The sequence below is a fragment of the Entelurus aequoreus genome, linkage group LG08 (assembly GCF_033978785.1).
Source record: "Entelurus aequoreus isolate RoL-2023_Sb linkage group LG08, RoL_Eaeq_v1.1, whole genome shotgun sequence".
Lineage (NCBI taxonomy): Eukaryota > Metazoa > Chordata > Actinopteri > Syngnathiformes > Syngnathidae > Entelurus > Entelurus aequoreus.
The window spans coordinates 19,547,796-19,561,940 of record NC_084738.1 but is presented as its reverse complement, the minus strand read 5'-3'; the positions used below and the strand labels follow the sequence as shown (position 1 = coordinate 19,561,940).

The 14,145-nt window shown below is 41.0% G+C and overlaps 1 protein-coding gene across 2 annotated transcripts in view; it reads left to right on the top strand.

Moving 5' to 3' along the window:
* The window catches only part of LOC133654998 (uncharacterized), a 120,321-nt gene extending 106,621 nt beyond the window's left edge, over positions 1 to 13,700 (top strand). For both annotated transcript variants that reach the window (XM_062054882.1, XM_062054881.1), the window contains 2 exons: positions 5,472 to 5,653; positions 12,323 to 13,700. In XM_062054882.1, coding sequence (XP_061910866.1) covers positions 5,472 to 5,653; positions 12,323 to 12,651 — 511 coding nt within the window. In that variant the 3' untranslated portion in view covers positions 12,652 to 13,700. The remainder of the gene's footprint in view (positions 1 to 5,471; positions 5,654 to 12,322) is intronic.
* Positions 13,701 to 14,145: the final 445 nt, after the last annotated feature.

Below are 14,145 nucleotides of genomic sequence, written 5' to 3'. Positions count from 1 at the left end.
CATCAGCGAAAGTCCAGTCCATAGTGGGGCCAGCAGGAACCATCCCGAGTGGAGACGGGTCAGCAGCGTAGAGATGTCCCCATCTGATGGACAGGCTAGCGGTCCACCCCGGGTTGGGAGCAGAGTAGAAAAGAAAAGAAAAGAAACGGCAGATCAACTGGTCTAAAAAGGGAGTCTATTTAAAGGCTAGAGTATACAAATTAGTTTTAAGATGAGACTTAAATGCTTCTACTGAGGTAGCATCTCTAACTTTTACCGGGAGGGCATTCCATAGTATTGGAGCCCGAATAGAAAACGCTCTATAGCCCGCAGACTTTTTTTGGGCTCTGGGAATCACTAATAAGCCGGAGTTCTTTGAACGCAGATTTCTTGCCGGGACATATGGTACAATACAATCGTCAAGATAGGCAGGAGCTTGACCGTGTAGTATTTTATACGTAAGTAGTAAAACCTTAAAGTCGCATCTTAGGTGCACAGGAAGCCAGTGCAGGTGAGCCAGTATAGGCGTAATATGATCAAACTTTCTTGTTTTTGTCAAAAGTCTAGCAGCCGCATTTTGTACCATCTGTAATCTTTTAATGCTAGACATAGGGAGGCCCGAAAACAAAACGTTACAGTAATCGAGACGAGATGTAACTATTATCGTCCCTGAATTGTATTGGCAACCTCAAATATCGAATCGAATCGTTACTACTACGGCGCACGCGCATGCTGCCATTCCCTCCACTAAGAGCGCAGCCGAACACGCCCCCGCGCGCTCCGCTCAGACCGCGGCCACACGCCTTCACAGCCGGAGGCAATCTGCAATCAGCGCACCTGGATCTGATGAGCCTCAGCGGTATAAAGACCCACGCAGCAGACGACCCAGCGCCAGAACGTAGTTCTCTGTTTACATTGTCTCCGTCGTCTTAGAAGTGAGCTGTGCGCCTCACTTCTCTGGATCTCCCCCTGGACCCTGACTGCCTTCCTCGATCCTCGACTTCCCTCGTTTTTGGAGGACGCCTCCCTCCAGCCCCTCACGGACCTCGCTTGGATCACGGACCTATTTTGCCCAGCCCCTTTGGACTTGTTTGCCTCTACAACCAACACACACTTGCAACAACCTCTGGTAAATACTATCTGGTTAATTCCGGCACATAATCTCGCATGCACACACATAGTAGCATACACACTCCACTCACTCATCAAAAGCTCAATAAATCCTGTTGAGCGAGACTTCCTGTGTCGTGCCGTCTCCTTCCCCCTTGCCGTACATAACAGATACACCTCTAGTAAATACACATTTACAAAATTGTTCATATCTGCGATGCAGCTATTATAAGTAAAACATTTTATTTCTTCTAAAATTTGGTGGGTGTGGCCTAAATAACGGTGCGCTCTTTAGCCCGAAAAGTACAGTAGTTATGAAAGTATTCGATTTATAATTACGGATTTGCAAAAATGTGTCAATTAACCGCAATAAACGAGTGACGACTGTACAATGAGCACATCAGCCATGTTAATGCTGACCGCCATGGGTCCGTTGCTGCCGTGCTGTGCAAAAATACTTGTTAGTAAATGATCACGTGACAGGTCAAAGACAGGTACATTTTCTATGAGTAAAACAATCAAAAAATCAATTTCCCACTGCTTTTTTCCTGCTTGGCAGAGGTAATGAACCACCGAGTCTAGCGACAGTCCTCCTCAGCTTTCATATTATTCAACTGATTCCCCGGGTGGATTCTCAGATGTCCCTTATACAAACTTGTCACTCCACACTGTGGAGTTCAGACGTCTTGAGTCCGGCGTTGGAGATGCTGACCACGTTTCGTTGTGTTTTGATCACATCAGCGCTGCAGGCGGGCGGCATGGAGCGGGGGAAGAAGACGAGGTGGGGCCTTGGCTGGAGTGACTCTGAGCTGTCAAGGTTCATTGGAGGTCTTCTCCGCATCTAACATACATGATGCATGTAGCTGTGTGCTGTTATTCACCCTGGTCATGTCCTGTGTTCATATCCATGTTGTTATTCACCAGCGTTTACAGTGTGACACAATGCAGCACTAGTGTCTATCGATTGCTTTCCCACTGGGGAATTGTGTGGCGTCAACCACTATAAAAGAAAACCAATTTCTGTTGCTTGTTTTCCTAAATGGCCTCTGACTTGATTATGCCGAGGTGGAAGTAATTTCACGATTGATCCATACAACTGCTCTCTTGCTGCCCCTTAACAGTAAGCTGGCTTTGTGTGTGTATGTGTGTGTGTGTGTGTGTTCTTGTATTTCTTGTATTTGAGGACAAGTTAGGACCGAAATCATGGTCCCAATACGGAAAACCATTGCATCTAATGGAGAATGTCTCATTTGCACACCTGGTGGTGAAATCTATCAAAATTAGGGGGGTCCCTAAAAGGAGGGATTTTTCAAATTGACTGTGTGTCGGTTTTAAAAAGTGAGGAGCGGGGGAAACAAGGAACACAACAAATAAGCGGCGTTTGGTCATTTTAACGTGAAATAAATGATATTGATATTACGATATTTTCTTAATTCATATCTTGTTTAAAAATATATCGATGTATCGCCCAGCCCTACGAGCCAGGTAATAACAAAATATGACTCTTAGATGTACACCTGTCAATGAGGAAATAAAGGCTCCGTATTTTACGGATTATAAGTCGCTCCGGAGTATAAGTCGCACCGGCCGAAAATGCATAATAAAGAAGGAAAAAACATATATAAGTCGCACTAGAGTATAAGTCGCATTTTTTTGGGAAATGTATTTGATAAAATTCAACACCAAGAATAGACATTTGAAAGGCAATTTAAAATAAATAAAGAATAGTGAACAACAGGCTGAATAAGTGTACGTTATATGACGCATAAATAACCAACTGAGAACGTGCCCGGTATGTTAACGTAACATATTATGGTAAGAGTCATTCAAATAACTATAACATATAGAACATGCTATACGTTTACCAAACAATCTTGTCACTCCTAATCGCTAAATCCCATGAAATCTTCTTCCTCTGTGTCGCTTCTAAACAACTCCGCCAACTCCAAAGGTAGACGATGTGCCGCTTCGGTACGTCTAGTCTCTTACGTGAATTAGCTAAATAATATTATTTGATATTTTACGGTAATGTGTTAATAATTTCACACATACATCGCTCCTGAGTATAAATCGCACCACCGGCCAAATTATGAAAAAAAACTGCCATTTATAATCTGAAAAATACGGTACATGCTAATGTTAGCATGCTAATAGGGAAATGACACAATATTTTACCTGTAAAAATGTGTTAAAAAGCTAGCATGCTAATATTAGCAGGCTAATTGTTAGGATCCGCTGCTCGGATCACAGTTTGTTGACTTTTTAGTGTCACGTGTGTTTTCAGCACCTTGTGTTTTTTTCTGTTGCCATGACGGCAGAGGGACGTCAGGAAGTGGCTTGCAGGTAAGAATAAATTATTTATTTTAGTTGCAGACCAAAATATGCTGCTCGGTGCCCACGGCACGGAAAACAAAAGAGTAGCCAAAAGATGCTAGTAACAAAATAAAGACTATGAGCGTAAACGAGAGGGTAACTTGTTGCATGGGAGCAAACAAGACCACCAGTCCGAGTGAGACCAGCGCGTAAACTAAATAGCCCTCTGTTTGGTGCCCGGACAACAGGTGAGCGTCTCGAACACTAACCAGAGGCAGCTGAGCACAATCTGCCGTCATGGCAACAGAAACAAACACAAGGTGCTGAAAACACACGTGACACTAAAAAGTAAACAAACTGTGATCCGAGCATCGGATCCTAACACTAATGTTAGCATCCAAAATATCAAATAACATTAGAAAGGAACATTTTGACTTTAGAATGCTTTTAATCGGTTAAGAAGTATGGTAAATGTGAACATTTCAAAAAATGTACCATTAATTTCGAATGAATAACATTTCCCAGAAAATGTAGAATTCCTAGAATTTAAAAAAAAAAAAAAAAAAAAAAAAAAGGTAGCTTGTGTGTCATGAATGAGCCGACCATTTTCAAGGTAGAATGGTGTGAATGGGATGCAAATGTGGAAGGAGAATAATAATTTGAATAGTATATGTGTGAAGGCAAGGCAACTTTATTTATATAGCACATTTACAACAATTTTTAAATTGGACCAAAGTGCTTTACAGGTTAAAAAGCATAGAGCAAAAAACTAAACAAAAACAAACGAAGAACATAAATAATGAATGAGCTAAACAAGATGGTGCAAAAGCAATACAGTATAAGGGTACAAATAAAAAGTAAAAATTGCAAAATAAAAATAATGAAATAATAAAAGTGCGACAAAGGCTCAGCATATGTATTGTCCGACTACCATTTTCAGAACTCAAACACAAGACGACCTGTCTTTTTACGACCTTATTCAAGGGGAAACATTCCATCCTAAATCTGCCATTTCCGCCACAGACACTTTTGTGCGCAGTTTTATTTGGCATGTGTTCAAGTTTTTTGTCTCATATTTGGTAAATGTGCTGTCTATTTACCTGCTCGGTGGCCTCGTGGTGAGTGAGTTGTGAGTTCAAACCCCGGCCGAGTCATACCAAAGACTATAAAAATGATTTGATTTTGATTTAGATTTTTTATTAAGGATCCCCATTAGCTGGTTGCCACAACAACCCACTAGTCTTCTTGGGGTCCACACACTCAATACCATTACCGTATTTTCCGCACTATAAGGCGCACCGGATTATAAGGCGCACCTTCAATGAATTGCCTATTTTAAAACTTTGTTCATATATAAGGCGCACCACATTATAAGGCGCATAGAATAGACGCTACAGTAGAGGCTGGGGTTGCGAGACCTGTTGTGGCTCAATATTGGTCCATATATAAGGCGCACCGGATTATAAGGCGCACTGTCAGCTTTTGAGAATATTTGAGGTTTTTAGGTGCGCCTTATAGTGCGGAAAATACGTTACAAGTAAAAGCATATAATTATAACTACACAATACAGAAACAAATAAAAGCATCAACAAGCAAACAATTTACAGTCACAGAATATTGATTACCATATAAATATAACTACACAATACAAAACCAAACACAAATCATCAACAAGCAAACTAATTTACAGACTCATAAAAATGGGACCTGCTTGGCACTCAGCATCAAAGGTTGGAATTGGGGGTCAAATCACCAAAATGATTCCCGAGCGCGGTCACCGCTGCTGCCCACTGCTCCCCTCACCTCCCAGAGGGTGAACATGGGGATGGGTCAAATGCAGAGGGCGCTTTTACCGCACCTGGTGTGTGTGTGACTATCGTTGGGACTTTAACAATAGCATTGAACAATATCCAATGTTAAAGTATTTGTCGGTACAGAATGCTACAAGAATATTGATGTCATTAGAAGTTATTGATATGCCAGCTGCACAAAACTACCACCGTTGTCAATCATAAACATTGACACTAACATTGTGTTGTTTTTGGTGTTGTTTTTTCCCCCGCAACCAGGTCGCTTGAAAGGAAGTTGCAGAGACCAATACTTGCTAAATCTCGCACACTACCCAGCATCCCCCAGTCCCCCCGGGTGTCCAGGCTCCATCACTCTGATCTCCTTGGCGGAAGTCCCTCCCGCAGGAAGACCCCAGCCCTTGCCAGCAGCAACCCGAAGGCCTGCACGTTGCCCCCTGCAGGTAGGCACAGCATGCTGCTTGTCATTGCGTTGGCATCTTTGAAGCATGTGGCTTCCATGCACTTTGTTTGGTTTGACAAGGATTTGACAATGACAACGTCTCATGATCATGTTCTCGTGATAAAAGGACTCTGCAGGGGATGGAAGCGAGATACATACATACATACATACATACATACATCCTCCTTGCAGCACACACAGTCTAGACTAGTTAGTCACTCGACTGACTGATGGGATTTCATCGGAGTTCCTCCAGATGAATTAAATCTAGCACATTACCACAGCTGGGAAACAGGAAGTAGCTGTAATGTCCTCCTTATTTGCCATGTTTAATGCAAGAAAAGCTTGCATATAAACGGTGTGCTCTCATTCTTTTCCGGGTAATAATATACTGAATATCTTCCATTCCCATAAACGTGGAGCACCGCGAAGAGAGACGACAGAGCAAATGTGAAATTTCCCTAACTTTTTCCACCAAAAGGCCACTTACTGAAAATATGCAAGGGTCATTTTGTAATTTAGTAAAACAAATAAAAAAATACATGTATTTAAAGACATTGTACCAATAAAGCAAAATAAGTCACAAATTGCATCTGGATTGTAATTAAAACATCCCTGAGGTAGCCGAAATATAATGACGTTAAAGTATTTATTAGAAAAACAAACAAAGGAAAAACAATATATTTTTTAAATATTTTAAAATGTATGTATTTATTATTTATTTGTTCATAAAATGGTGCTTGGATAAGTCCGAATCAGATAAAAGAAAGTACACCATATTATTAGGCAGATATTGTATTATTCCAAATATTAAATTATTTATTATTAAGTTTGTGTGTGTGTGTGTGTGTGTGTGTGTGTGTGTGTGTGTGTGTGTGTGTGTGTGTGTGTGTGTGTGTGTGTGTTGAGACGTCAACAAGGAAAAGTACCTTCCATATGAGGACGGGTGAACAAGTTAGGACATAAATCATGGTCCCAATACGGAAAACCATTGCATCTAATAGAGAATGTCTCATTTGCACCCCTGGTGGTGTCTAATCTATCAAAATTAGGGTGGTCTTAAAATGGAGGGATTTTTCAAATGGACTGTGTCGGTTTTAAAAGTGCTCCCCCTCTGGTCAACATATGAAATAACAAGTGTGTGTAAGAAATTGAAGTGCTTCCCCTCTGGCCAACATATGTAATAACAAGTGTGTGTGAAAAAAATTAAATGCGCCCCCTTTGGCCTTTTTTATATTTGCATAGTATGCATATATTATTAATGTTGTAAATACAAATCTTTATATATCTAGAAAGGGTGGTCTTAAAGAGGTAGGTCTCAAGAAGGTAACAAATACAAGAACGTGTGTGTGTGTGTGTGTATATATATATGTATATATATATATATATATATATATATATATATATATATATATATATATATATATATATATATATATATATATATATATATATATATATATATATAATTGAAAAAATATTATTTTTCAATATACAGTGGTACCTCAACTTAAAATTTGTGTTACAAGCATTTCCGCCATTAGTTGGTGTAGCAAATGTCACAGTGAACTCTGCGGGATCCGGACAAAACACCCGTTCTTATTCGTTAGCTTATAGCAATGTCAAGGACAGTTTTGAGAAGAAGAAGTAGATGCTGTTCATTGAATTAAGGATATAAATCATCAAACAGATGATTCTGGAGCATACAACTGCCAGTCTTCACTGTACGGATGCAGAACAGCAGACATTTACCCATGAAAATATGGAAAAGCTGCCGATGGTGTGTTTGACCAAGAAGCAGCTGTGAGGAGACACCGTGGAAGTGAATGCAGTACATTATTATTACATTGTAGTACTTTATAAGTCTACGGTAGTTTGCCATAACTTCTATTGTAATGTTTTTTATGCATTATTTATTATCTAAAATGTTGTTTTTCGTTATAAAAGACATGTTACATGTACAATTGTGATTTTAAGTCATTTCAATGGGAGAAGTTGATTTGAAATGCTTTGAGTTAAGAGCTCCATCACAGAACCAATTGAGCTCCTAAGCTGAGTTAGTACTGTACACTTCTATTCATTTTTACAGTGATTGAATATATTCTGTGACTTTGTCCACGAGGTTGCCGCACATCAACAGAAGCCTGTTCCAGACTCTCGGCCTGAGCGTCACAGAACTTTATCATATTCAAACAATCTGCTATTATTTTATGCCCCTGAAGTCTGTTTTCTTTCCCCTCCACGTTGTTATTGTTGCCGCTGCTCTGTTGCTAATATCAAAATTCAGAGACTTAAACGTATCCCCTTGTTGCCTAGCAACCGCTGTCAGCGACCATAACCGTAATGCTGCTGAGCCTCTGTCTACCCTTCCTCACTCGCTGTCTGTCCATTAGCGCTGGATCTTTTTTACGCTTTTTTTTTTCGTGGGAGAAAATTCACAAACTTGCTGAAGGAGAAGTTGTTTGGGAGCACATGTCGGCTTTAGGGCTGCAACTAACGATTAATTTGATAATCGATTAATCTGTCGATTATTACTTCGATTAATCGATTAATAATCGGATAAAAAAGACAAACTACATTTCTATCCTATCCAGTATTTTATTGAAAAAAAACAGCATACTGGCACCATACTTATTTTGATTATTGTTTCTCAGCTGTTTGTACATGTTGCAGGTTATAAATAAAGGTTTATTTAAAAAAAAAATATATATATATATATTAAAAAAAAAAAAAAAAAAAGCCTCTGCGCATGCGCATAGCATAGATCCAACGAATCGATGACTAAATTAATCGGCAACTATTTTAATAATCGATTTTAATCGATTAGTTGTTGCAGCCCTGGTTGGCTTGTATGTATACTTATAGTGTAGATCCTGGGTATAAAGCAGCCTACAGTAGTTTTTCAGACTTGTGTCTCCGGGGGAAAACATACCCTCTTTGCCCCAGGATAAAAGCTCTGAGTCACTTAGGTAGAAGTCGTTTGGCGATAACTGCCGCTTCACATGCATAAATCTATCGATATAAGATGGACTTTTTGGTCTTTTTCTTTAATGACTTTTTTCTAAGCAAAAAAGCTTTGCCGCATGAAGAAAACCTTTTACTGGGGAAAAAAAATAACATCTTTATCGCAGGGAATAAATCTCTAACTTGCTCGTAGAGATGCACTTTTCCCCCCCCGCAACCTCCTTGTTTGAATTTATGTAGTAAACCTCTTGATCTCCGGAAAGTATTCATAACGCTTTACTTTTCCCACATGTTATTTTGTTACAGCCTTATTCCAAAATGGAATAGCATTTTTGTCCTCAAAATTCTACACAAAATACCCCCATAATGACAATGTGAAAAAGTTTTAAAAAATAAAAAAATAATATGACTCCTTTAATGCACTCTATATTCCGATGCGCCTTATATATGAAAACAGATCGAAAATAGACCATTCATCAGCAGTGCGCCTTATAATCCGGTGCACCCTATGGTCCGGAAAATACGGTACTTGTTTGTTTGTATATTTCCATAAATAATTTAATACTTTTTTCTATTGAATTTAATAACATTTATTTGACTGATAATCCAATTTTGGAGACGGTGTGGCTCGGTTGGTAGCGTGGCTGTGCCAGCAACCTGAGGGTTCCTGGTTCGATCCCCCGGCTTCCGCCATCCTAGTCATGTCTGTTGTGTCCTTGAGCAAGACACTTCCCCCTTGCTCCTGATGGGTCGTGGTTAAGACCTTGCATGGCAGCTCCCGCCATCAGTGTGTGAATGTGTGTGTGAATGGGTGAATGTGGAAATACTGTCAAAGCGCTTTGAGTACCTTGAAGGTAGAAAAGCACTATACAAGTATAACCCATTTACCATTTACTTACCTCACTACTGCTTCATTGTGACACATATGCCTCGCTGTTTTCCCCTTGCGGGGTGGCGGTAGTGCTGCATACATGGCCAACCCTAGTTTAAATGGACCTGGTTTACACCCTGAATATAAGACAACCCATCTTTATCAGACTTTTCCTGGTGAGAAAATCTTTGTTACAAGAAGGAAAGCTCTAACTTGCTTAAGAAGAAGTTTTTTGGCGCCACCCGCTGGTTTGCATTTAAGACTATCAAGACCAGGGGTCCCCAAACTATGGCCCGCCAGCGTCCAAAATCAGGCCCGCGGGAAGTCCCAAGTATTAAAAAATAAAAATAAAAGATGAAAAAAATTCTGTCTTTTCTTATCCACTTTGTACCGCTTGCTACTCACGGTGTCTCCTAGCCGCTCAGGCAAATCATATTGTCTAAAAATGCATTTTCTCATCGATAACGTGACATCATCGCGCGCACGCGGAAAGTGCGCTATATATATCTAATATATATATATATATATATAATATATATATATCATATATATATAATGTATGTATGTATGTATGTGTGTGTGTATGTACAACCTGGCCCCCGGCCAAATTTTTTAACCCAATGCGGCCCCCGAGTCAAAAAGTTTGGGGACCCCTGATCAAGACCCTGAATATGATGCAAGCCGAATATAAGATATTTTTCAGACTTTTTCTATCTGCATCATTACTGTAGGTCAGGGGTGTCAAAGTCAAATGGACGGAGGGCCAAATAAAAAATTTAGCTACAAGCCGAGGGCCGGACTGTTCGAATGTTCATTGAAAAATTTTTAAATGACGCATATAGTCTAGTGAACCTAATTGAACCTACTGAAAACCTAACAAATATATTCCAATATGATCAGATAAATAAAGCAATATTTTCTTATGGCTCTGTCAGTAATCTTTAATTTTCAACAGACACAAAAGACAAATTTCCTTTATATAAAAATCCCCATAACATGAACATTAAATGAAAGAAACCGGTATTCAAGGCACCATCAGTAGCCTATATTTTCTATTTTAGCAAAAGTGGGCTAAATTTACTTCAAAGAAAAAAACAATAATAGCAATTTTCTATCATCCACTCAACTGAAATATTTTTAAAATATAATTAAATTGAAATACAATAAAATAAAGTGCAAAAATCTATAAATCAAAAACAACACTTTGTTTAAGGAGAAGTAACATGCAGTGAAAACAAATATTAAACTTTAACTTTTAAACTTGAATTGAGTAAAAACTCTAAATATGTGATTGCACAGTAATGTTCACATTAAACCCCCCTCCTCCCTCCGTGGGAGGGAGGCGAGTTGGGTGCCCGAAACCCCCCGCTGGTTTCGGCCCGCCCCTTGGCGCGCGTGGCACGGCGGGCTCCGCGACCCGACGGCTGGCCCTCGTGGCTTGACGGCGGGCGCGTCCCGACGGGCCGCGCGTAGGGGTCAAACGCAGAAGTCTCAGGGCCTCGTGGTGAGGGGGTGGCCTGCGGGTTTCGGCCCGCTTGACCCCCCCGCTCCGCTTGGCGCGCGCGGCACATGACGGGCTCCGCCACCGACGCTCGGGCTGCAGCCCGACGGTGGTGCGGGCCCGGCGGTGACGCGCGGTTTGGGGAAACAAAGCAGAAGTCTCAGGGCCTCGGGGCCGGGTTTCGGCCCGCCCCCTTGGCGCGCGTGGCACGGCGGGCTCCGCGACTGACGGCCGGGCTGCAGCCCTTCGGCCGGCAGGCGCGTCCCGGCGGGCCGCTCGCCCCCTTTCGGAACCTTGGACCGGCATCCGCTTGGTGCGTGTAAAAGATCTGCGGTCTAAAAAAAAAAAAAAAAAAAAAAAAAAAGATCTGCGGTCTGCGGGCCGGTTCTAATAATAAATCAAGATCATCCCAAGGGCCGTAAAAAACCTTCTCGCGGGCCGGATATGGCCCGCGGGCCTTGACTCTGACATATGTGCTGTAGGTGCACATTCGCCCAACATTTCCACCACTAGACGTTTTTGTGTGCAGTTTTAGTTTTGTCACTTTTAATTTTGGTAAACTCACGGCATCAGTTTTGGGCAATTTTATGACGAAACCGTAAATAAAACAACACCCAACTACACTTTTTAAGCTTTCATCCACTTGTGCATAGGAATGCATGAAAACAAATCACAAAGATGTCCAGCAAACTACGTTGTGGTCGTTTACGGCACTTTATAAATCACCAAATGATTCCCGAGCGCGGCCACCGCTGCTGCTCACTGCTCCCTTCACCTCCCAGGGGGTCAAATGCACAGCGTAATTTCACCACACCTAGTGTGTGTGACTATCACTGGTACTTTAACTTTATCAATGCTAATTTAATAGAAACTCTTATTATGATTCAATTCAATTAAATACCAATTAAACACACACTGTGAAATTAACATTTTAAAATTGAGAACTAACATATTTCTTAAAACATAATTTTTTGCGTAACTCTCATTAGTACTTATTCATGTGCGTGTTTTGATGGACACATTTACATCCGTCAGTCACCTAATAGTTACAGGGTGTGTTTTGCAAGCGCCATGACTGATGCACTGCTGTCAGGACAACGCGTGACACACATGGAAAATAGAGTGATGGGCTTCAGACGTGATTAGCACATACTGACAGCCGGATAGTGTGAACGCCGGAAGACAAAGCCGCCGCAAATTTGCTTCCTGCCTCCTGCTTTTACATAAAGGACGATTTCCATTCAGTGTGTGGATTCAGGCTGCAGAAGGAAAAGAAAATATTTTTGTAACATTTTGTGGTGATAATAACCGACCTTTTTTCCTTTTTTTTTAAGGGGAGCTGTGGCGCTTGGAGGATGACATGGAGGCCGAAGAGGAGCCCGAGCGAGGTGAAGCCCGGCCTCGCTCCCAGTCGCCCTTCTCCCACTTCCGGGCGCGCACCGCTTACCTCCGAAAGAGCATCTCTGCCGACAACCACCTGGACATGAGCTCGGACTTCAACGGGGGGACGGCAGCGGAGGAGGGCAAGCCTGTGCGCAGTAGCAAGGCGAAGCTGAAACGGAAGTTTGTGAGTCTGACAACTTTGTTTCCCTTTTATTGCCAAAGCATTACATACCATATGAAAGACACCGTTCGATACTGCAGTTACATGAAGAACCACTAGATGGCAGAAGGTGGTTCACCAATTTAGCTTGAGTGATTTCATATTTCCGTTAAAATAGTTATTTTATTTGTATATTATTAGAATTACTCATAACAGATTTAATGACAACATACATACCGTATTTTTTGGGCTATAGAGCGCACCTGTATTTAAGGCGCACCCATCAAATATTAGGCGAAATACATATATTAGCCACACCAGACTATAAGCCACAGATGCATACAGGTACGAAAGATTTTGGAACATTTTTATTTACATACCTTAATTGTTTCCAAATGGTGCCTGTAACATGGCAGTAAAATGGCTGATCAAACAAAACAGATGTCATCGTCATGGACCCGCTAGCTCTCCATCTAGCTAAACAGACTCGGTAACTCCACGTTGACGTTTTGCTGAATTTACGCAACTGAAACGGTACAAAAAGAGTGCCATTGTAGGTTAACAATTCTAACAGACAGTTGTAGACGTGTTAGCATATTTGCTTATGCTAACGACGTTAAGCTTGATTACATTACGATAGCACGCAAAAATATGCATGAAAACACTCCTACAGACATCCCACATGGGATGGTTTAGTAAGTATGAATTGTTTTAGTTATATTGTAAAACTTACAAACGCTGCCTGGAATGATGAATCATCTTTTTGAGCAGAAAATGCTAGGGACGGTTATACTTCCAGTTCAAGGCACGAAATAAGAAAGTACATTTTCAATCCGCAACATCTGCAGTGAGTAAACTTGTCCAAAAGATGGCGCCATAGCACAAACAATAACACACCTTTTCAGTGTCTCTGTCTGTGTTATATGAAAACTATTTGTTTTATTCAGAACATTTAGGCCGTGGGAGAAAAATCTATAAATTAGCCGCCCCATTTTATAAGCCGCAGGGTTCAAACCTTTGGAAAAAAGTAGCGGCTTATAGTCCGGAAAATATGGTAATTACAAAAAATAAGGAAGGAAAAAACCCTGAATAAATTGTTCATTCAATTAAATCCAATGACGTTTCTATGTAATGACTTTTTTCTTTGATGGAGCAGCAGACTGGGAGTACAGTGTTAGCATTAAATATTGAACACCTTTTTGTTGTCTTCTGGTCATTGGATCAGGTAACTGGACACCTCATTAGCAGTCTTAGCTTTGTAATTGGCTCTCCAGTGTCCCCGCTGCAATGAAACCCTTGCACGGGTCATCTACCCTCCTTTGGGAGAACTGTGTGTACACTTAGTTGACCATTTTCCTGCAGGGGGAATGTTTATTGGGATACATACACAGGAATTGCTGCTAATTATTTCACTGTTGGAAGGTTTTTCCTATACAGAATTATTACCAACATTGAGACTTTATTTTAGCATCACACTGTTTCTTGAGCAGCTTTCGCTGCTCGTAGGGTAAGATTTTAAAGACCGTTTTTACAGCTGAGAAGGAGGACAATTTTTTATACGCCTGCTGGTGTCATGGCGGCTCATCTGGATCTTATTGCCTGCAGTTGTTTTTG